At 42.3% G+C, this 25,021-nt stretch overlaps 1 protein-coding gene across 4 annotated transcripts in view; it reads right to left on the bottom strand.

The window, feature by feature from the left end:
* The window catches only part of arb2a (ARB2 cotranscriptional regulator A), a 151,111-nt gene that overhangs the window by 107,487 nt on the left and 18,603 nt on the right, over positions 1-25,021 (bottom strand). For all 4 annotated transcript variants that reach the window (XM_071482653.1, XM_071482654.1, XM_071482650.1 and 1 more), the window contains exon 6: positions 24,410-24,601. In XM_071482653.1, the coding sequence (XP_071338754.1) occupies positions 24,410-24,601 (192 nt within the window). The remainder of the gene's footprint in view (positions 1-24,409; positions 24,602-25,021) is intronic.

The following is a 25,021-nucleotide window of genomic DNA, read 5'->3' as shown; positions in this document are numbered from 1 at the left end:
CACCTAACGTTTATTATTATTATTTTATTTTATATAAAAAAATAGATTTGTGAAAAAAAGAAAGAAAAAAATAAATAAGCAAGCTGCTACACCTTCTCCTGCCACACTGAGTTCATATTACAAGGTTCTTTACTCTCTGTTTGGGGCCACAGCGGAAAGTAGAAAGCTGCTTTGTGTGTTTATGCATATGTGCTTACAGTTACCAGCATATGTGTAAGCACAGGACCTGTCCAGTCAACCACTATAGGCACTCCTGAGAGGGAGGGAACGCAAAAGGGGTAGAGTCCATTTCAAACCCCAGCTCGGTGGGGTGGTGGGCAGGCATGGCAAAGCCATTTGATGAGGGGAGGGACCTTCATTCACCCGTGCACCACCTCCCTTCAAAAAACATACACACTTACTCATAATCTCCTTATGATGCATGCCCACGATGGGTTTGCTGTCATTACCAGAGGGAGAAAGAGACACGAATGCAAGAGTGAGAGAGACTGAGAGACAAAAAGGACGGGCTCCAGGTGTCCAGTAATAGTAGTGACTTAAAACGGTTTTACTTTGTTATTTTCATCTACCTCACACTGAGGCTTAAACATTTCACACAAGTGCTTTGCTCCCAAGCTTCAGGGAAAATAAAGAAGAAATAAAGACAGCGTGGAGAGGGAATGAAAATCCACTGCATTTAGAGAATGTGAGAGAAGAGAATTGAAGCAAAGACTGTGTGAAGACGAATAAACAAGAAAAAAAGAATTAAAATGATTAGCTTTTTTTTGTTTTGTTCAGCTGACATGATAGATGAATATAGTTTTTTTTTTTACTTTATTGTGTAATGCTGTGCACCAGAAAATATTAGTGAAGAGAAACATTAATTTCTATACTACAAAACATACAATAACTTAATAACCAGATATAAGATATCTCTGGAGTGTTTTGGTAGTATATCAAAAATAATACAAAAACAAACACATTCAATACTGCAGAAAAAATTAAAATAAAATGGCATGCTGCTCAGTGAGTTTACTCCAAATAGTACTGAATCTCTGATAATTTTCAGTGACACAGCAAACAGCTGGCTATTAATCCTTTCCTTTTGCTGCAGACTCAATACAGGGATTCTCTGAGTGCTCGTCACAGTACATTGAATAGCAAAAAAAAGAAGGAGGGAGATATATATGGTTATGAAAAAAGGAGTAGATCAGACTTGAAAAGGAAAATCAGAAACCATACAGTCAACAATGATCCAATTTACATCCTCAGACTTTGTTCATTGTTGAGAATTAAAGCCATGGACATCAACATCCACTAACTACTAACTAACAACAGTGAATATAAGCCCATTATGAGCCCAGTCTGCATTTATACACACATTTTTGTAAATTATCATAATGTCAATAAACAAACAGAACAAAAGAAATATTCATCTATAAAAATGCAAAGTTCATTTACACTGAAAGAAGTGAAAAGTAAGTGACTGCGATAAAATGTAGACATGAAAGGAGGGACAGCATGTGTGTATGTGTGGTGTGTGTCAGATTCAGGTTACAGAACAAGAGGATGGAAAAAGACAAGAAGAAAGTCTGTGAGCTGAGGATACCACCACAGTAGTACGTCTCTGGGGAAGAGTGGTGGGTGTTTCGATGACAAAGCCGTCTATTTCCATAGGCGCTCTGTGCCTGATCTCCCTCTAGTCCCTCAGAGCCACGGCCTTGATCTGGGCAAACAGTGTGTGTGCGTGTGTGCGTGCGCGTGTGTGTGTCTGCATTTATCTGCTCACATCATTACCAAGTTGATGGTACTGAGTCACAGCTGGTATGCAGTGCTACAATTTCTTATCCATCCATTCTTTTAAAGACCCGCTATTGGACACAGAGGAATGAATAGCCATGTCTATGCTAACGAGTGCTAACGCCACTGCATTTTAGCAGTTACGCAGGTAGCACCTCCAGGGGGAGACGAGGGAAGAGTCCATTGAAATGGAGAGATAGCCTAGAGGGAGATTGAGAGGAGGGATCTAACAGAAGATGAATGATGAAAACTGTGTGATAGTGGGAGCTGAAGATGACCATGAAGGTAAAAATTCAGTTCGATCCATGACTTGATATAATAATATGAAAATATGAAAATCTCCATCTTCCTGAATAAAATAAATTTAGATAGATAGATAGATAGATAGATAGATAGATAGATAGATAGATAGATAACAAAACAGGGCCCAATTAAGTCAGAAGGAGAGGGGGGAGCAAAGAGGAGACAGGGAGAAAGTGATGATCTAGCCTGACAGTATACTGCCACCTATCTGTCTGATCTGGAACAACAGTCCCTGCTCTTCACACATCTGTCCTGGGGTCCGTCGCTCAAGTTTCAATATTATTCAGAAAAACACAACCACAAGAAAGGCAAGATCTGAGGCAGGGAAATGATAAAAGCCCTGAAGAGATTACATGCAGACAGTGACAGTTTAGAAAGAGAAAGATAGAGAGATGGAGAGAGGGAAAAAAGAGGAAAATCATGTCTATTCCACAAAGTCTGTTGTATCAAAAGGTAGCATAGCAGCCTGGAGCAAACGTCTGCTCACCTGCCAGCCCAGCCTGACCGACTATCTCTCTCCCTCTCTCTCTTTTCCACTCTCTCTCTCGCCCAAACCACACATGTTAAAAACTGCCAAATGCACACAAAAGCAAATTATCATTTTTCATTTAATTAACATCAAACCAAAAATTCCATAACGTTCATGCATCTAAGAAGACATAAAAGTGCTCTAAATTTCGCCCCAACTCCCCCTCTTGTCGATATCAGCATCAATCCGGTTTAGGAATTCCCCGGCTGGGGAACAGGGATAGCTGCTGGGCTGGGCTACCACCAGCTTTGGTTCATATGCAGGTTCCAGTTCATCCACAGTTCACGCATAGTCTCATCTTTTTGAAGCAGCATCCCATCAGCTCAGAATCATGATTATTCAGGACAGAGAAGAGAAGCGTGGCGTGCCATCAATATAACATCTGCCCTTCTCCTTCCCTCCCTGTCTCTCTTTTTTCTTTTACACACACACACACACACAAAACTCCCTTAGAGAGTTAGCGCCGCAGAATTTAAACCCGTGTTCTGACCCTATGTGTAGATCCATGCCAAGTAATCACTCGCCTAACGCTCTCATTTTGCAGCGCCTCCCAGCAACAAAAAAGCACACTGCCCTAAGCTTTGAACCTTAAACCATCCAATTTGACTAACTTTGAGGATCATCCCGCAAAGTTAAGCATGCATATTTAAACTTGCCACATCTGTAGAAATACTGTTATTAATTCATGGACATTAAACAGAAATATATGAGCATGGGAAAAGGCATCTCTTGCCCCAGTACTGAAGGACCTTTACTTTAGATTAATCAGGGTTAATCAGGTTACTGCATGTGTGCATCAACACCCTCACACATATACATACTGTACATTCAGATAGAAGAAGATTTAGAGTTTATATTACATTACGTTTTAGCAGCCATCTGACTGTCATCCAGTATTTATAACAACCACTTAGTCCAGAAATCATGACTCTCCACTGTGTTTCTCTTACTCTAGTCTTACAAAGTGCACACCTGAAAAAGCACACAGCACCAAGCCCGAGAATACACATTAAAAAATAATTATCAAATAACTGCAAGTTGTATAAACTGGAATACAGTCCACTCATTAGCAAGAGGTGAGACTACCAGAGAGAAAAGAAAGATAATGTCCCTCATCTCATTAAAGGGCAACTATAATTCTTTAAAAAGGGGATGATGAACATCAGCGTGTTTGACACACAGCATACGGAGGACAGGATTCTGAGTCAGGTTCCCCACCAGCGAACCATCTTGCTTTTCCTGCACCGCCACCCACTGCCAACATATGTCACTTCCATACACAAGTAAAAGCACAAGGAACCTCACACAATCTACACACATGCATGCACACACACGGATAGACACAAGCATATTTGTCCTTTCATACACTTGCTAACAGACCCATCCCTCTAATAAAGACACAGACACACATCCCAACTCTGTTTGTGCACACAGACACACGCACAGACACACACACACACACACAAAAACTTTGTTCTTCTCATCTGGCCTCCTCCTCCTCCTCTCCTTGTTTTTATTTTAATCTGCAGGAGAGAAGTTCACCAAAAAGTCAGCAGGGCATACAAGAGTTGCACCTCCAGCGTCACACACTTGGAATGAGGAACAGGGGAAGGTGGAGGTAGAATTTATCAGCATTTTAAATTAACGAATGGTAAACAGAGAACAATTTGACATCAAGAACCCCCTCACTTGAGAAAAAAAAGAACAAAGCCTAAAGAAGTGCACAATTCTGCCAGACTGACAGAGTTTGTAAAGGAAGGAAGTTTTCTTATATACTGTATGAGCATACATTACACCTTTAATAATACTTATGTCAAAAATACACTACAGTGTGGCAGGGGTAAGGGATAAAAAGAAAAGAAATGATGATGGAATAAATGAGAGAGAGAGAGAGAGAGAGAGAGAGAGAGAGAGAGAGAGAGAGAGAGAGAGAGAGAGAGAGAGAGAGAGAGAGAGAGATCTGTATGTAGGTTATTGCAGTCTCACTGCACCACTCTTGAATTTCAAACAAGAACCCTGGGCAGAGCAGAGAGCAGAGGAGAGGAAAGGGAGTAAAGGCAGAGAGGTAGCGGGGCGAGAGAACAAGCAGCAAGCTAGCACTGGAGGCTAACAGGAGGCAGGCAAGAGAAGTGGTTATTAATGAGATATCTTAACTAAAGATGGGCAACAAAGAGAGGGAGAGGAGATGGAGGAAGAGAAGAGAGGGGCATGGATATGGGAGAGGTAAACAGATCTTCTGGTAGAGATTGCAAAAGGGGCTGAAGAGGTGAAAGGCTAAACATATGTACACAAAACTGAGGCATATTTTTCTTTCAAATTATTTCTTTACTTCGCCTTTAGCTATATTTCCGCTGTCCATCTGTGCATGCTGTATATGAGAGATATTTTAAGAGTGCAATATGTGCATCAGTACACACTTGGATATGTTGTCTTTAAGTGTGTTTGTTTGTGTCTGTCTATATCCAGGTGTTACTAAGTGTAAGAGTGTGTGCACACAAGTTTCTGCTCCTGTGTGAGTGTTAGGCTGCAGCATCTTTCTAATTGCTGGTGTATGAGAGGGCCAGCTCTTTGATCTGGGGGCTGTGCCGGGCCTCAGCACTCGCTGCGCAGGGTGGTCTCCCATCATGCTCGGCTGATCACAGACGCAGTGCTGCTATTGGCTGCCTGGCAGGCCCTCCCATCAGCCTCGGTGCTACACGCCTCTGACAACTTCATTAGCCCGATTCGACCCTCCATGTCTACTCTGCTATACTCTTCTCTGCCAGCAACAGGAAGCTAGCGCTGCTACAGCCGACACACAAGGAGAGGAGTTGAGGGAGTTGAGACACAACAACAAAAAAGCTTAACATACAGACAAACACATTTGTTTAAAGGTAAGCGTTAAGAAGAAGGTGACATATTTTTGTTTGCCAAATTAAAAAAAAAAAAATCTAATCTAAAGTAAAAACTCCAAAGTTTAAAAATTCACAAAGGCTAATAGTTTCTCTTTGTATTTTTTGTGCTTTGTGTTGTAATTCTGCATTCAGTGAGGTGCACTATACCTTTATTATCAGACTAATAACTGATGATTTTTTTATGTGATGAGTCATGCAGAGTCAACAAGAGGAACAAAGACGAATGGAATTTTAATTTGCTGTTCTCTATTATATGACTATTCTAATACATTAAAGACATCACTGTCTCTGTCTAGCAGGCTGACTTGATCAGTCTCTTCTTCTCTCTCACACACACACACACGCCAGTGGTCACACACTGTCCACAGTTTGACACCAAAATGAAGATGTGAACATGCAATTGTATAGTGTGTGGGTGCGTGTCTTTACTTAATACTAAGCAAGATAAGCCAATACAAAGGCCTATATTCCAGCCTCACTACATGTTAACTGAACTTTAAAGATGAAGATGGGATATATTTTTCTTTATGTCGCTGAAGTACATACAACAACATACTAAGAAGTAATTAATTGTATACTCAGAAAAGGTGCAAATTATGTTTGCCTCGCATGTGAATATAAAGTAAATAAATTATTAAGATCTATAACCAATCTCAATCATTGGCTGATGGACGAAGGCTTCACTTATTCTTGAAATATCAAATATCAAGATGAGAGCTAATCTCCGATGCTTCAGCTTGTCACAACAAAAACTGATTGACGGTCCATATCATCAATAGCCTTTAATCATTTACAGGCGTAGCTGACACATCTAGGACAAAGCTTTTATAACATCCCATTTTAAATGACAGTAGTCATAAATCTGATCCCTTTAACAAATGTCTGGTTGTCTTTCATTACAAAAGTGTCCCTACTGCTGAACATGCCAGCCCTTCAGTTTCCAGGCCGCTCAAACTTTTTTTTCCCCATGATACACAGAGATTATGGAGTAAGCAACTATGTCTCTTCTCAGGACAACAGATTTCATGTAAATCCACCTGGCCAGCTCTTTCGACTGATTTGATTTCCAGGTTGCTGAACAAGACAGGTACTTGTAATACTGGGGTTTGGTAGCCGGTAAAGCAGGTAATCCAGGTTTACCATCGTTGTAGCTCAGTGGTAGATAGGTGAACTATTGAACCCTGTCCCTGCAGCTGAGGCTTGGTAGTGTAGCAGGCTAATTAGCCGGTCACAGCGATGAGGAAAAAAAAAAAGAGCTATCGCTCTCTTCCTCCCCTGCTCCACTTCTACTTCTTTTCATCTCTCATTCATGAGCCCTTGGTGGTGCCCTTGGCATTGGGTATGTAAACTATCAATTCATATCATCACACACTGACTCTGGACTGGCATTATAAAACCATACCATGGGTTGCATAATGAGCACACAGCTTAATTAAGTTGTTTCAGAGGTGATGCTGTGTGAAAAAGAAAAATCAATGATCATTTCACAATCCTGACACATGTTTTATTTAATGTGAATTCAAATGTAGTTTTAGATATACTGTGATGTATCCTGAAAAGAAAGCAAAGTGTGTAAATACTCCTCTTCAAATCATTTATTTATTCATCACCTCTCTCATCTTACGGCCAGATTCAGACACCAGTAGTTCTGGTTACTCTGAATCCAAGCCCACATAATGGCCAACTCCTGTGGTCGCTGCTGAGTGAACTCCAACACAGTACACACTGGTTTAACCAACACCGTTGGTCGCAGAGTTCAACCAGGCTGAAATAAGCAGCATTGTATTACGTCTTCTCCATTTTTTCTTTACTTCTGATTCACAGGAAAGGATTGGCTGGTTTTTCTAAGTTGTGCATCATTGGAAACATCTGGGAAATGTTACTGATATTTTACAAACAAAACAATTTGGAAATGTATCAAAGATAACCAAATTGCAGCCCAACAATCAAGAAATGGACAGACAACAATAAGGAATCTGAGGATTATCACCTTGGGCTCTGACACTCCTTATGTAATAAAACTGTAATAATCCCTGGCAGCCTCACAATTAAGCACCTCTGATTATTACATACCATTGACTTTTGTTTTATCCACAGTCTCTTAGTCAACTATTCTATTCATAAAGAGGTGAAAATATCCATCCAGAAAAAAAAAATGTGTTCTGGCTCTTCAAGCAAAAAGATGGCTGGCTGGATGGCTGAGAGAGAAACTCAATCCTGCTTCCTGCTGAGGGAGAGACGAGCGCTGGCTGTCGGCAGGCACACCACCCGACTACCACATAGGTACTGATTTGAAACGACAAGTCAAGAGAAGTCAGGAGTAAATAAGAGAGATAGATAGAGAGTGAAAAATAGAGGGAAAGGGGGAGAGAGAGAGAGAGAGAGAGAGAGGGGGGTAATAGATTGAGAGTGTTTTTGGGGAGTAAACAGATGGAGTAAACACAGCACGAGGGAAACCAGGGGACTCCTACCGAAACCCGCTCAATGTGTCACTGACACTGCAGAGCAGAATCAACAAAGTGCTCTGAGGGCAACATACACACATACACACCCACACAATCACACACAGTTCACCAATTGGCTGGGACCCAGAGCTCCGATCCAGAGCAGTGACAGGCACATGGAGAACAAGCTGGCTGACAGCACATGACAACTCCTCAGCTTGTGGAAAAGGAGAGAAGCATCTCCTACTCTGCTTTCTGACTGTGGCTTTAACAAGTGGCCTGAATATGTGCTGGTGAAAATGCATTAACACTAATATTTTCAAGATATTTAGTGTTTGTGATGAGGCATAGCTGTAATTTACCTTCTCTCATCTCCTGATTGAGCTCTAAACCTCATCCTAGCACCCATCTGTATTGCTTCCCTCTCTCCAATCTCTTCCATGCCCCCAAACCTGTTCACATGCCCAAACTCTGCTGCTGTGTGCCAGCGTACCAACAGGCCTGTAGGCCTGTCCAAGAGAGAGATAGAGAGGAGAGAAAGAGGGAAGGTAGCCAATTAAGATTGGGTAATGGGAGAGCAAATGTGTGTGGGTGTGTGTGTGTGTGTGTGTGTGTGAATGCCTGACTTCGAGCGGCTGTGAGTGCTGTTGCGTGTGCATGTGTGTATGTGTGTGGTGCCACAGGCTGTACACACAGCCAAACTTAATTTAGCAGGCCCAGGTTTTTAACACAGGCCTGAAGCTAGCCAGCAAGCTATAGCTGGACCAGAGAGCCAGAAGTTAACAGGCACATTGCTCTCCCAAAACCCCTGAGATCTCGTTTCCACCCTGAGGGGTAAGAGAACTCATTTAGTCATTGATGACCATCACTGATCACATCCTTATGGTCATATCTTTCCGTCAGGCACTTCATTACAATAAAGCTTTATGGAGCAAAAACTTTCCCCCCTCTGACTTTCAAGACCTTGACAGTTGACAATGCTAAAAGAGGTACTGGGACCACTCAGCTGTCATTGACAAAACTTCTGACATGGTTTGTGATTGTGTGTGAAAGTGACATTTTGGGTGACTACTACCACTTGCATTGCTGTATACTGTCTGACAGTCTCTACTTTTAAGGTATGAACAACAACAAAGATGGCAATATCCAACATGTTTCTGTTTTTTCCATGTCCCCCAGAAGCGGCGCTGAAAAGGCATGCAGCTTTCTATATTTGCGTGTGTGCGGTGCCCATGTGTAATGTATGTGTGGTGCCTGTGTGGCATCAGGGCTGAGAGGGATATGGATTTTTTGTACTGCAGTGGGGCATGCCCTTGACGTTGTTGTCACAGACAAAAACACAGATGCAGCAACAGTCAGAACACAAGCACACACCTTGATCACTGGTGTGTATGGGAATTCACGCCTGGGGATTTAACACAACAAAACAGTGTTGGATTGTGTCTGAGCTTCCAAACAAACATGTGGCAAACTAGCTAAGCAAATAGCAACCACATTTCCACTTGTATGGCTCACATGCTGTTTGGTTATGGAATTAATAAATATTGCATCAATGAAAAGCAGATCAATTACAAATGATGGTGGGTGGATGTTGCCTAAAGCTAAAGATTGCAGTGTGACAATCAAACTAAACACAGGGTGAGGCATGTGTATTCGTGCATGCATGGGGCAGTGTGTGTGCATGAACGTATGCACACACTTTACATTGTGTGTCTTAGTGTGTGTCATCTTATTCTACGAGGTAATAGGCAGTCAGCTTCACAGCCAGAGCATGACCTAGAAAGTGAAACCACACGGCAAGGGACTAAATGTGTCACATGGGCTCAATCATTTTCTCTTTCTCTGAAGACAGAGAGAGAGAGAGAGAGAGAGAGAGAGAGAGAGAGAGAGACAGAGTGAGGGAGGAATAGGAGAGAGAGAGAGCAAGAGAGAGAGACTTCTACCAACCCGCTGCACTCAGAAGCTAATTAAGTCATTTGAAATAGCCACAGAGGGTACCTGTATGCAATCTAGCCAAGGCAAAGGGTTGATGAGGCTCTGCGAGGCCCCAGGCTAACTTCAAAAAGAAGGCAAAGGAAGGGAAAGAAAGAAAGGAGGAAATGGAGAAAGGCAGAGGAAAAAAAGTGAAGTGGATTTTTTAATTGAAGCCCAACTTGAAGAAGAGCATGTGTGTCTGTGTCTCCTTGTGTTGTGCAGCAGGAAAAAGGTTAAGCATGCCCCCAGCTGAGTATGTCTGCACACACAGGCTCTCAATGGGGAGCAGGTGGGAAGATGGATGGATGGAGGGATGGAGGGGTGCAGGAGAAAGGCTCTGGATAATTGAGGGAGTTCACTGAGCGGCCATGTCGTACGGTGTGCATGTGTGCGTGCGTATGTGTGTGTCCATGAACCCCATATCCCTCAACAGCATATCCACACAAACACCCACTTGTATGTTTGCTCTGTCCCTTCTTAGACACATATTGAACTTAAAATGGATGCAATCATCGGTGTACACACACTTAATTAAAATGTGAAGACAACAGTGGCAGCCAGTTACATACAGACAGAATAGGGTGGGGATTAACATGAGGAGCCAGTAGGAGGATGTGGAAATAGAGAACGATAATTCATTTTGCTAGATTAAAAAACTACAGATGATATAAGAAATCTACAACTGTGCTTGAACGGAATACACACATCTAAGGGTTTTGTGCCCTAACATGCATGCCCTCACCAGGGGCAAGCCTGGCGACACCAGCAACTGAACTGGGTCAGACATACACACACACACACACACACACACACACAGTATAGACTGCGGCATTGGCAGCATGGTGATCACAGGAGAGGGCAGACAGGGGGCTGGATGTAGAGTGATTGGACTATTCTAGGTCAGCCCTCCTGACAATGCACCACTGTCTCCTAATGTGGTGGGCTAAAGGATAAAGGCTGTGTTTGGCATGACATTACAGCTACACATTCCAAAAGGAATACCTGCTATATACAAAGACACACACACACACACACACACACACACACACACACACACACACACACACACACACACACACACAGTGCTGGCATCAGCACAGTCACAGCCAAAAACATACTCCTATAAAACACACAATCATACATACAGACTTGAAAGCATGAGCAAACTGACACATAAAGCCACACAAACATGCACACATCTCTCTGTGGCTTGGCAGGTACAGGGCAGGCTTAAGACCCTGAGAATATCATTCACCTCTTGATTTTTTTCAATCCAGGTCTAATAAAGCTGTATGCAGCAGATCTCCTCTGCAGCCTATAGAGAGAGATCAGCCTGTGGACTTCAAAGAGGTTGCAACTAGGTCACCACAAGACACTGCAGTCAGCTAGAGCACAGAGTCTGGTCTGAGACATCTCACTTCTCTCCCTCCTTCTCCCGCTCGCCCTGCCAACCACTGCTGCGCTTTCTCTCTCTCTCTCTCTCTCTCTCTCTTGCTCTCTCTCAATACAATGATATCAGTGAAATTAAAATGGATTATGGTGCCTTTCTCTCTCGTCATTCCCTGGGGTTGTACAGCACCATGTCATGTTACTGTTACCATAATGTTACTTCTTTATCACTGTCCATCGGAGCTGGTGCTCAGCAGTGTTTAATTTAGACGCAGAGCGAGATAAATGGGGAAAGAGAGAGGCAGTGAGAAGAGGCAGAGACAGAAAATGAGACACAGACACCAAGCAGAATGCAGAAACAGCCCAGTCCTCCATGGTCACACACTGCCACCCTGATCTGTCAAAGGCCAAAGAGACAGTGACTCCAAAGTCTCCTGCTCTGCACTGTGGATAAAACAGCCACAGAGGCACCCTGAGAGCTAAATGGGAAACAGGAACCTTAGAAAGACAAGAAAGAAAAGACAGAGGAAGAGAAACTCAGGAGGGAGAGGGAAGGGTTAGTTTGAACAAGGTCAAAATGAACAGAGCTGCAGGGCCACCTTCCGTCTCTGAATGCAGAGCAAAACACAACAACTCTGTTAACACAAAAACACAGCCACCAACATCTTAAGATGGATACAGAGGAGAGCACGGGAGGGGGGCAGGAAGGAACGCTTATCAGGTAAGTCAGGGACACAATATACAGTAGCTACTCATGCACTTACACACACCTACACTCACACTTATATCCCATTCTATGGTGATGGGAAAACCACCTCAGAAAACATACCAGAGAATGACAAAAAGAGCTGCGGTTCATGGGCAGATTTGAGAGTGTGAATTGTGAGTTTGTGTCACTGTGTTTGTGATACGCTTGTATGTGCAAATGAACACCTGTATTCAATGTATGATTGTTGCTACACGCATATTGGACAAATATGGTTGTGTCTCAGTAGCAATTTCCATCCACCTGTGTGGCATCTGGAAGTGGTGTTTACGTGTGTTCTTGTGTGTTGATGCCAAAACTAAATATCCCTTTGCAGTGCATAATCTTAACTTGAATGGCATTCACCATATTCGCAATGGAGTGAACTGAAGCAAGATTTTTCACAACGTGTGTACAGGACAAGTTGAAAGCAGTAAATAGCCATCCTGGAGCAGATGGTAGTTATCCTCCATACTTAGAGCAGATCTTGGTTTATATAAGTCTTTTTGGTTTAGGTAAGTCTAGTGGCAGATTTATTTCTACACAGTATTTCGACTGTGCGAGCACAGGAAAAAGATTTCACTTTCTAAGCTTCTTCGTTCTATTAGCCTTTGTTGTGAAGTGTATCTGTGCACAGAGGGTATCTTTTATCAATCTTTGAAAAGCTGGACTGGGATTTTTTGTTCACTGAGAAAAACAACAAATTACAACTGCTCACAATAGGCAATACTTCCCATTTAGTCTTGACAAACAAACAAACACAAAAAACACTTTACAAACCAAAATCAAATATACTTAATATCAGGACCATTATGTGCAACCTGGGAAGAAGGATCATGTAGTTACAATAGATCACTGTCTGATAGATCAGTATTGTATTGTAATGCTCTGGGCTCCACCACTGTGTCAGTGCTTTGGCAATGCCCATCCATGATTTTGGGAGGCGGAGCTTCTGAAGGAGCACCAAAGTGAGTTAGTGAGTTGTTTTGCTGTTGAGTTTGAATATCATCAGTCTTTCTCCAGCAGTGCATACTCTACCCTAAATGAGTCAACTTATCTCTTGGTCAATCGCAATGACAGAATATTAGCAATCAAAATTAGACTCTGCAACAAGAATGCGTCTACTGCATAGGTGTATGTTTAAGACTTCAAGCACCACAGCAGATGCTGCTGCGTCCTTCAATCAGCTGATCAGGAGCTGTGCGTCAGAGCCTTCCTGGAGACAAGCTACATTATCCTATAACAGCACCCCAAACAGGATATGATTCTTTTGTTGTGACTGCAGTGTGTCTGTATTTGCTTTGTGGCAAGTGTTTTTGTGTGTACAGTATGGGTATAAGAGATACTGTGTGCGCGTGTGTTTTGTCACAGTCGCTGTGTTCCTGGGTGTGCGCCGTAGCGTACTGTGTTCTGAGTTAAGGTTGACATTTGTTTGACTGACATTGGGGGCGACAGCAGCACAGTGGCATATGGTAACCGCCTGCTAACCGCTAAAACTTGACATCAGCGCAAACAAGTCAGCCAAGCGTGGAATAGTGTGCTCCTAAGAGGGTTAAGGGATAGGCTGTCAGCATTCGGCGGGATAATAACACCTATCATGAGCACCATAATACCAAATAAAGGGGAGGGAAGCCAGACCAAATGTACAGGTTGGAGTTGATACAGATGAAACTGTAACTGACAAGTTACACAAAAAAAGTAATGGATGAACTGTAACATATCGAAACACATCTGTTGTATGGTTGTTGTGCGGTGAAGAAGTACAGACCCTGATTTCAGCATTTCGTGGCATCATACGAAGCAGAAAGGTAAAGAGAAGAGAAGAGTGCCTCACACCTGACATTAACATGAGCTTCACACCCAGAATCTGTTTACATCTGATGTAGCTGGATTATATTCACACCTGACTTTGACATGCCTCTTTGGTATTTACACTGAAATGTGACTTCTCTTTCCTTTGCCAAAATACAGATTGTCACACATGTCACTACCTCGCATAATATTTATATGGAAAGTGACAGTAAATACCTCATCTGGCTTGTTCCTCATCCTCAAGTACGTTGACAATGCATTTTTGAAAAGTAAGCGACAACGAGAGCAGGCTGCTGCCTTTTCTTCCATGTGTGTGTCTTCTTTTTCTTTTTTATCTGTCTATTCAGAAAATGGAGTGCATTCTCACATGAAAGCAAATACGTCTCTAAGTCCACAGGTGATGTGGATGACCACATCTTCAACATGTCTTTGCTTCCACACATGGATTTCATACATTTTTGTGCCAAAGTTCAACCCATGATGCATGTTGATGGCTATGGTACAGGCCACACAGACATACAGACACAGTTATCCACTGACCCACTGAGCTGGAGGAAACAGAAGAGCTGCAGACAAATCTGATCACTGATGCCATCTCTCTCTCCTCATTGTCTGACTCTCTCTCTCTTGCACAGACACAAAAGGACACATGTCTTGAAACACTGAGACATCCCCGCCACTGCCATGATCTGATGTACTGAAATGTACATTTCACATCCACGGAGAATGAAGGACAATACCGGTCTCAAAAGACAGATAAGCCTTCAAAGAAAGATTCCATCTCTGATGTCTGGTCACATAAAGAGAGAGAAAACACACAAAAGCAGACAGCTACAAGACACTGACACATATGGGTAAACAGATAAACCGCAGCCTCAAATAAATATATATATATAAATATATTACTAATCATCTACAGAAGACTGACAAATTAAAGTGGGTGGATGAAGGTATGTGGCGGTTCAGGTGTTCAACCACCACAAACATCAAGAACAGCCTCAGTGCTCCTTGACATTGATTCTACTTGTCTCTGAACTCTACTGGAGGGATGAACAACATTCTTCCAAAAGATATTCCCTCATTTGGTGTTTTGATGATGGCGGACAGCACCACCTAACACATCAGTGCCACATCTCCTTCAAGTGTTGAACTGGGTTGAGATCTGGTGACTGCAAAGGCCATAGTTTATGACTCACATTATTTTCATACCATTCAGTGACCCCACGTGCCCTGTGGACATGGGCATTGTCATCCTGGAAGAGACCACTCCCATCAGGTTAGAAATGTTTCATCACAGGATAAAGGTGATCACTCAGAACAACTTTGTATGGATTTACAGTGACACCTTCCTCCACGAGGACAAGTGGATCCAAACCATGCCAGCAAAATATTCCCACAGCATCACAAAGACACTGGATGACCTTACTGTAGGGGTCAAGCATTCACACCTGTACCGTTCTCTTGGTGTCTGCCACACATGCACTCGCACATTGAGCTCTTAAATGTGCATTCATCTTTGTAAAGAGGGGTTTATGCACTGCAACCCCACAATATCCTTCTCTATATAATTGTCAATGGACTGTTACTGCTGAGACAGTCTGATCGCGTCATGCATTGATATTCTCTGTCATCTGAAGAGCTGCTCTTCTATTTTAATCAAATATGTACTGTTGACCACATTTTTCAACCCTATTTACTGATGTCTTTCCCACAGATCTACATGCAGATGTCACGTCAGTCACTGTTCCTATTGAAACACAAGCCAGTTGAGTAGTCTTTGTGACTGAAGCTCCTGACATCTGTGCCCCAACAGTGAACCTACTTTCAAAATCACTTACATCTTTTCTACTCATTTATTCAGGTTTTTTCTTTAATTTGTCATCCGTCTATCCCATCTGTATCTACTGTATATGACAAATAAGCTCAGCTTTTTAAATAACCACATGTTTAAAAAGGTGGTCTATATATCTAAATCGGATCCCGTTATTACCATAAAACAAAAAAAACAAAAAAAAGAAGAAGAAAAAAATCACCCCCCAAAACTGCTGTTCAAACATCTACAGGAAAACCAGAGCAGTCCTCCAGCATCTACTTTCATTTCTAACCACAGAGCCGGCACTAAAACTATTAACAGAAAGATTTGTTGTTGTTTGCCTCTAACCCTAGTGTACCCCCTAGAACCCTGGTAACCCCTATTTAAGAGCTGAGTTTCCTCTCATCGATCAAAGTGTGGTGCACACAGTCCAGGAGCATGACACTGGCACTGGAGAGCTTAAAGCAGGTTTCAACTTTGACCCTAAGAGATGCTCAGTGGCTGATTGTGTGGGTGTGTATATGTGTGCTTGTGTGTGTCTGTGCATGTGTGTGTAGTGTTGTGTAGTGTATATCCACAGTGGGTCACTGACGTGCTCACCACTAGCTCCTCGCAAAAAACTCAATTTCCTCCTGGAACGTCCACAGCTAAACATTTTTAACCTCTGCAAACCTGCTGAGAGGGAGGATACATGTTAAATTTACAAGAGGATGAAGGAGCCTTTGCATTTGTGTGTTTGTGTCTCAAGGTAATATTAACTGATTCAAATGCACATGGCACATACACCCACCTGTATCCAAAAAAGAAGTAAAAGCTGTTACATTACAGCCGTCAGACAGTGAACATGTTGCCACACAGATTGACAAATTGTGCAAAAGATTGTGGAGGATTTTTTCTGTGTGTGTGTCTTTTGTGCGTGTGTTCCCAGTGAGAGAGTGAAGAGGTATCCACCACACACTGCCTGGGGCCCTCTGGAAGAGAGACTAAACAAGACCTTCCCATTGGGACGCACACATACAGCCTGCAGCTGCAAATGACCTACTACCCACCTCACACACACACACACACACACACACACACACACACACACACACACACACACACACATACACACAAACACACATATACACACATATACACACATAAAGACAAAGCCTTTTTGATGGTATAATTTGTTAATATCAAGGAAAAAAAATAGTCAATTATGCCATGTGGGCTAATAAACGTACACTCCCAAATAATCTTTCACAGTTAGATTGAAGTCTTCCTCTCTCATGTTCTTTTGTTTTTCATCCTCTTGTTCTTTTAATCCTCTCAACCCCCGGGCAACATGGTGGCATGAGCAGCCTGGAAAATGGCATACCAAACAACTCAACAGCTTTTAAAATACTGTATATATACAGTATATTTGAACATATGGATATACTGTTTATCTAGAAAAATACAATGTGTGTAGTGTATGTAAACTGCTGGAACAAACTCCTACATCTGTACCTAGCGCCCCTCTGACACACACAAATCTCGTGCACCCTTTTAGCCTGAGAATGTCATAGTAAATATTCATTATCAACATTTGTTTCAGGTCTATTCATTGTGACAAATGTGTGGGAAAATGTTATCAAAATAGAACACAAAACCTGGAAACAAATCCTGCCCTATCCCTGGCTAGTTTTTATGGCACCCAAAGGTTCTGCACCAGCCACTTTGGGGACAAATGACCCGCAGTGCCATGTTTAAAGTCACACGATTTCAACTGGATTATTTTTAAAGGAGGAATCCCTGAATGCAATTTAAATGTACGATGTGTGTAAATCCAGGGGCACTTTGTACAAAATAAATGATCCCTGCACAGTAGGATTGCCAGACTTAATTTACTGTAACTCTAAAAGTGTTAAAGTCAACACTTCCTGTGTTTATGGAGGCTAATCAACATCACAAAATTTGCTGTGTGTTTTCCCCTTGAATCTCTGCTCTTAGCTCAAATATGAAATGTCAAAACTCATGCTCCCCCTTATACACTTGTGTGAATTATGTATCAGGCAGATTTGCACTGGATGGAAATTACAGATGCCAGTGGTAATTATAATAATGACAGGACCTCCCAAAAGAACATCCCTTTTAAATAGGGCTTAATATGTAATGGGAAGTGCATGTCCTACACCAGTGACACAGAACAATGATATAAACCATGTGATATGACCTTCTTCCTGCAGTGTGTTTAGTAAATACTTCAAACCCATTGTAAAGTGTCAGTCTCATTCATCAGTGTCTTGTGAAACAATAGTCAGTGTGTTTTCCTAGAGGAAGCCTGAGGATGAACATACCTTCTTCATATCGTTCTCCGACTGACAAATAAAGGCTCCCTGCCAAGAGAAACTCAATGAGACCACAATCAATATACTGCTACAAGGTATGTGCACACAAACACACACACGCACGCGCATGCACAAACCTCCAGACACACACAAACACACACACACTACACAGATAGGGGATGATGTACGATTACCTGGAGCACATAACAATCAGCTGCATGCTCATACAGTATGCACACGTACACATTCACATGCTACATGTATATATATACACGCACACACACACACACACACACACGGAAAGACACTTAATATGCAAATAATTTTTTACAACAGGGACAGCACTTCATTGTTCATCTGGACGAAGGGGGGCAGATAGATAGATAAATAGGTCTCTAGATATCCAGCCTGGACCTCAATTGATGAGATTTCACATACGGTAGAGGCACTGCTGTTAGGACAGGGAATACCACCACAAAATAATGTTTTCTCTCCCTCTGATCAATTTTTAATTTGGCCCGTGCAGCCGAGCCCTTGGCGGGCCTGGCCCCGGTAATTATGGTGGGTTATTGACAGCTGCCTTCCCGCGGGAGGCTATTTAAAAGAGGTTTAACCCCAGAGCAAGTCCAGGCCCCACACCTGCCTTTGAAGGTGTCAAGTGCATTGATCTGAGCTTCAGGATGTGCTGGGACCTTCCCACCTGGAGGTGTGTGTGTGTGTGTGTGTGTGTGTGTGTGTGTGTGTGAGTGTGTTGGTTGCAGGGCTACTATTACAAGGCCATGGCTAGGCAGAGCTTCTTTTGACCCTTACAAATACACACATGCACATACACAAATACACAAACTGTCCTCTGGCCAAACCTGGCTAGCTGGATAGAATGATACGTTTTGACAACTTCTGCAGCCACCTGATGCCCAAAGATAGGCTATATACACACTGTACGTACAATGTTATCACACGCACACACACAAACACACAGGTTAACTCACAGCTCGGGGGGAATTAGAGGAACTAATGAGAAAGGAGGAGGAGGAAGAAGGGTGATTGGAGAGACAGGGAGAGGGGAGAGAGAGGGGAGAGAGGGATATCCTCACAGCACACAAGGCCACGGCATGACACAGGAAGATGCCAGAGTGTGAAGCCAATGCTGAACAAGACATCATCCAGCTACAAGGGGAAAAAAAAGGGGGGGCATGACAGAAATTAAAAGAGGATTTCTGTGTTTGAGATTGTCTGCCTCGCTGCCCCCTTTCAGCCTCCCATTGAAATTCTGGGCAGATACAAACCCCTAGGCTTTTGACACACTTTTGAAAACACCACACCCCCTCTTTCTTTCCAGTGGGTCTCCAGTGTCGAGCCTGACTCACTATCAAGAGAGAGAGAGAGAGAAAGAGAGAGAGAGAGGGGGGAGAGTGTGAGATGGAGAGAAGGGGGGTGAAAAGGAGAGGAGACATTACGGGGTGGGGGGAGAAAGATGTTTTACTGTATTAACAACTTCCAAATTAAATTAAGTAATTCTTGAGGAGAGTGTATTGTGGTTGGTGTGTGATTATGTGTTTGTGTTCACGTGTATATGCAGTTAACAAGTTGGAGAGTTGTCAGACCTGATATACTGATAATTAATTCATATTTGAAATATCTAAAATGTCTAAATATCTAATATCTAAATGAAATCAACCTGAAGACTTTCCACCATCTGAAAAAAAACTGCACCAAAAACTAAATTTCTCTGACAAAAATGACCAGATTGTGTAGAAATATTGAAAATGAACACAGGATCTTTACCCCAGATGAATGAGCTGGAAGAGAACTTTTCTTACAGTAGCCAATAACTAATGCTGCCTGCAAAACCATATAATGATGACTGTAGGAGAAGTCCAGTGAAAAAAAGTTAAGTCATGTAAAGTAAAATAAAATTGAAAAAAAGGCACCAGAAAATTTTGTTTTATTGCTCCTCAACGTGGCTGCGTCATGGCTAGCTAAGTGATACTGGAGAGCTAAGCCCTCTCAGCAGTTTTCAAGTGCTTTCTCTCAGTTTGGGCACAAATATATACAAGTTGAAAGTCTTATTTTTAACTCTAACAACTAGTTTAAGTAGTGATCCCACCTTTCAATATTCCCTCCTTGCTCAATTATTCTGACTGTAACACACTTTCTCTCCCTCCATCCCATCCCCCCATCCACTACAAACCCCATGGCACCCACCCTCCACCTCCACCATCTCAGTCTCAGGATGCAGAGCAGTGACAGGGCCAGAAGGTAATGATACAGCTGCCATGATGCAACAAGCAGACCTGTCGACTGTCAGGAATTGAAATCATGAAGGAATAAGCTGTCATTAAGAGGCCCTCTCCCAGTAGTGGAGCTGTCAGACGCCTGCCTTCTGCCTACTCTCTCTCTATACTCCCGTCTGTCCTCTGCCAGTCCCACCCCATTTGCAGTCACTCCCTAGTCCTCCTCTCATTTCTCTCTTCCTGCTTCAATCCTCTCTGTGCTCCTCTCCTTCTCTCCTCTTCTGTCCTCTTCCAACCAATCATAATCCTTTTCCCTCTCTGCACCCCATGCCCTCCTCCCCCATTTCAGATTCATCTTTTCCATCTCTTTCCGCCTCACTCTGGTTGTTGCTTGAGAAACCTCCTCTCACCTGTCATTTTACCTCTAGGCTATGGGAATAGCACTACTTGCATGTGCACATACACATGCACATAAACACAACATGCAAGAGACCTGCACACACAGCACAAAGATTTCCGTTAACCTGGTGAAACTGTACAAACCTTTGCCCAATCTGATGCATTTGTTGCTAGGTTTTCTCTGTGTGCATGTCTATGTGTTTTAGGCTCATCTTTTCCACTTCCATTTTGCCAGCTTATTAATGTTTTTACATCATCCTGTGATTGGGATATATCTGTATACACGAGCATGGTGGATATGGAAGGCAGGTGATGGGATGTAAATGGTGTGGAAGAGACAGGCTGCCCGCAGATTCACCCTAGAATGTGATTGTTTGTGTGCATGTACATGTGTGTGTGCATGTTATGTGAAGGGCCTGATTAACCAGCACAATCAGCTATTTTTCCCACAATCCCTTGATTGGCGGTGGGTGATCCCATCGGAAGAGAGGAAAGGCTGACTCGAGCCTTTAAGGACTGTGGCTAAGAATTTCAGAGTGGTGCTTTAACGCAGGTGCAAGCTCATACACATCACAGACTTACATTGCATGCACACACACACACTACAGTTGTACAGTTGCACTGAGTCAAATTAACTGCTTTGTGTGTGTGTGTGTGTGTGTGTGTGTGTGTGTGTGTGTGTGTGTGTGTGTGTGTGTGTGTGTGTGGGTGTGTTCGTGTATGTGTGTGTGTGTTTTGCAAAGCCACAAGCTCCCCCCATATTTCCCCAAATGCACTCCAGTTGACCCTTCGCTGCAGGCTTTGAATTTCCAAACAACTTCCCATGAGTAACTTCGCATGAGCTGCACTCGAGGCAAAAGCTTCTTGCTACGCAACATTTTTGTGAAATGGAGTCTAATCTAAACATAATAAAAAGTACACTCAAAGTGTCAACATTTGACCCAACACTGCACTTAAACAAATTTGTAAATCAAAAATATTGAGTAATTGTCATGTTGCCAGAGTTGCACTTTTATGTCTACAAAGCATCTGTTGACTGTTGCAATGACCTATTTACAACTAAGTTTTGCTTTTCTATGTTTCTGTTGATGTCAGTTTGGTTGAAGGAATATTCCACTTTCAGATAGTCTCACATTGCTGTATGTCATTGCTTATTTCCTCAAGCTGCTTTATCAACCTCTTCCTCAGTTAGTCATGTCTTGTATTTCCCAGAATGACTTTGGACAAGTCACTGTGAACTCTGCATTGTATATTGGTGGAGACAGTGATACAGATAGCCACAGAGGCAGCGATAACAAGAGTTTCCTCATTTTTATTCTAATTCCTATACATCATTAATGCCTCATAGAGAACATTTTAGAATTAAGATGTGGTTAGCTGTACAGCATAACATTATAAGAGCATAACAACTTTTAATACCCATGGTGTGTATGGTTGCTTTGTCTACACCTCGCCAGGTTTGAGACCTCACTTAGTCATCACCATTTCTGCTGCACCTCTCTTCCTACAAGGAGAAAAAATATAACATGCTGGTAGTCAGGAAGCCACTTGGCTGAACAGCCAGCCACTCATTATAAACACTGACTTTGGAAATGCGTTTAAATTAATCCATAAGTAATGCCATGCCTCTATGCATGTTTGTCTTTGTGCTGTATAACAGGTGGAAGGCAATATCTTTAAAAAGTAAGATGGGATTTATCTGTCAGAGTGATGAATTAGTGTCTTGTACAAGTATATGAGATAACCAGATGAGATGTCTGAGGGTAAATGAATAAAGGAGGAGGTAAATGTGAAGCAGTATCATGCCAAAGTGGAAGCTACCAGAAAGTTATGGCAATTATATGTCAAACCCCTAATATAATATTGCCAAAATAACTGCCTACGTAGAAATATGGATGCTAGTGTATATTACAAACTAAATATACACACATTAGTCGTGTGGTGCACCTTGAGCACTGCAAGTTTAAGTATCCACTGAAAACTGAATAACTATACTGGGTATTGCTGATGAGTACGCAGTGTCATCATCAACTAGTTTCTTCCTCTGAGCTTGAATAGAAACTAATCATTAAAATCAGCTGATCATGTGTTTAGACAAAAAAAGGTGGGACAAAAATCAGCAAAAAAAACTCTACACCTTTCTTCAAATGTTACAGTGGCTGTAACTCCTGTTCATGCACTTCAAAAGACATCCACACAAATGTCATGGTATGACATAATAAACCACAAACATGCCCGTAATAGATGTAGACAGCATGAATTGACTGTAAATGTGTGTGCTTGTCTTTCCAGTGCACACACAGAGTACAAGGCCTGTGTGTGGTAAATGCCTGGATGATGATTTGTCAGGGTGTAAGAACACGATTTCTTGTTTATGATGATGAATGAGCAACACTTGCACTACACACATCGTGTTCTCTATATCTGAGCTGTCACTTTGGCTCTCTGCAACACAATCCTGCCTCTTCCAACTGTAATACCAGCCGGGGTGACTGTAAAAGACAGTTTCTGGGTACCTGAATCATCTGTTAGCACACACGCGTGCAACCCAAATCTCTCCTGTTGTTGTACTCAGCAGGCAAGGGCTTTACACAGCAGTGAAAGTCTTTATGGCATTCAGGTGGACGAAACGAGGGAGTGAGGGGGAGAGGGAGAGCAGGATCTCCCCTAAGTCAATTTGAACAGCGGGCCGATGAAATTACACAGGTAGTCATGGCCGGGCTGACAAATGAACACAGAAATGGAGATGAAAATAATAAGACAGGCACAGCCACCTTTTGCTTGTGGTTAAACAGATGTATACACTTGTGTGTGATCATATAGTAGGGAAAGAAAAACTAATCTATATTTTACATTACATTATCAGCTTCTCTCTTTCAGCTCAGTCACCCATGAACCCATAGGACTACATAGGAATCATAAAAATGCATAAATGTTTTCTTGGATTATAATGATCATGTTGAGGAATATGCTTCATTTCACTAACAAGACAATATAAGCCTCTGCTCTGGGTTGAGGACTGTGCAGTAATATGTAAAGTAATAAAGTCTATGTTTGCACCTGTGAATGGATGTCTGCTTGTTATTATTCACTCTTGTTAGTATATAATGGTGTGGAGTGCTGAAATTGTTCAGCATCATATAATCTATCATATGACCCCAGGACAAAGTTTCCTTTCCACTCCAGACTTGTGTAAATTGTGCAATGAAGTTAAACTGAATGAAGTCGATGCAGTACATCCAGAGTCTAAGGTAGAAAAGCTCAGAGCAACACAAAATTACCCACAACCACATTCAAACCTCCAGTCAAACACAGGAAAACAAAATCCCACAACACTCTGCCTCTAACTGCACCACAACTGCTTCCAAAGCCCCAAATATTCAAGCCTGCCAGTTACATAAACAATATGTGTTACACTTGTCACACCAATATCCCATCAGGTTAACCACCATTCCCACTGTGGTAGTGGTGGCACCACTATGTGGTGTCTTTTTCCCTCAGAGACACACAAAACCCCACATACCAGTGTCACAGTGTCACAGTTTACATTCTCTTGTGTCACAGTCCACACTCTATCCTCTCTGCAGGATATAAATGTCAAGTATTTAGAACTGGCTGCATAATAAACAACCTCCTCTAACATTTTTAGGTGCAGTGTCCTCAGTGAACTCACCCCTCCCGCTTAGTGACATGAAAACAGGACATCTCGGATCAAAGATCAGAAAATTCAGTTCTACATCCAACAAAAAAACTTCATCATCTTTTGTTGTGCCCCCTACCTCCATGGCTCTGGTGATGAAGGGGATCTGTGTCCCTGAGTCCAAGTCCTGGTTGATGATTAGTCTACGGGCCCACTGACCGGCCCGCACTACGCCACTGCCCTGGATGAGCACCAATAGCTTGGATGGGTTAGACAAGGCATCTGGGCTCTGGTAGATAAAACTGGTGGGTTCATCTTCTGTGGCATCCACCTAAATGTTCAGGAAAACACAGGTCGTCATGTGTCAGCAGTGTACTTTGCTATGGAGTCAAAAACTGCTTATTTCCCAAAGATGTTTCTATATTTTTAAACTGCTGAACATGTTATAAACAAGATTTCATAGATTTTTGGGACATTTAATTCAGTTAAAATAAATCTTTTCTGTCTCCATGCCACAGCAGCAAATGAAAAACATGATCAAATTGGGATTTTATGATTTTTCAAAGAATCATCTGAATTTTTTATCTCATGTTACATGTAGGAATTTGGGGAGAAACAGCCTTCTCTACTGTGGCCTTTATAATTAAAAAAGCTCTTATGCATCAGTACACTAATCATCAATAATCATGATTAGAAAGCAGCCTTTGTGTGATTTAAACAGAGGGAGAAAGTAATACACACAGAGAGGAAG

This window comes from Trachinotus anak, unplaced genomic scaffold (genome assembly GCF_046630095.1).
Source record: "Trachinotus anak isolate AG129_WGS33_773 ecotype Australia unplaced genomic scaffold, CSIRO_AGI_Tana_v1 ptg000008l, whole genome shotgun sequence".
Taxonomy (NCBI): Eukaryota; Metazoa; Chordata; class Actinopteri; order Carangiformes; family Carangidae; genus Trachinotus; species Trachinotus anak.
The sequence above is the reverse complement of the archived record's forward strand: the minus strand, read 5'-3'. Positions and strand labels throughout refer to the sequence as shown.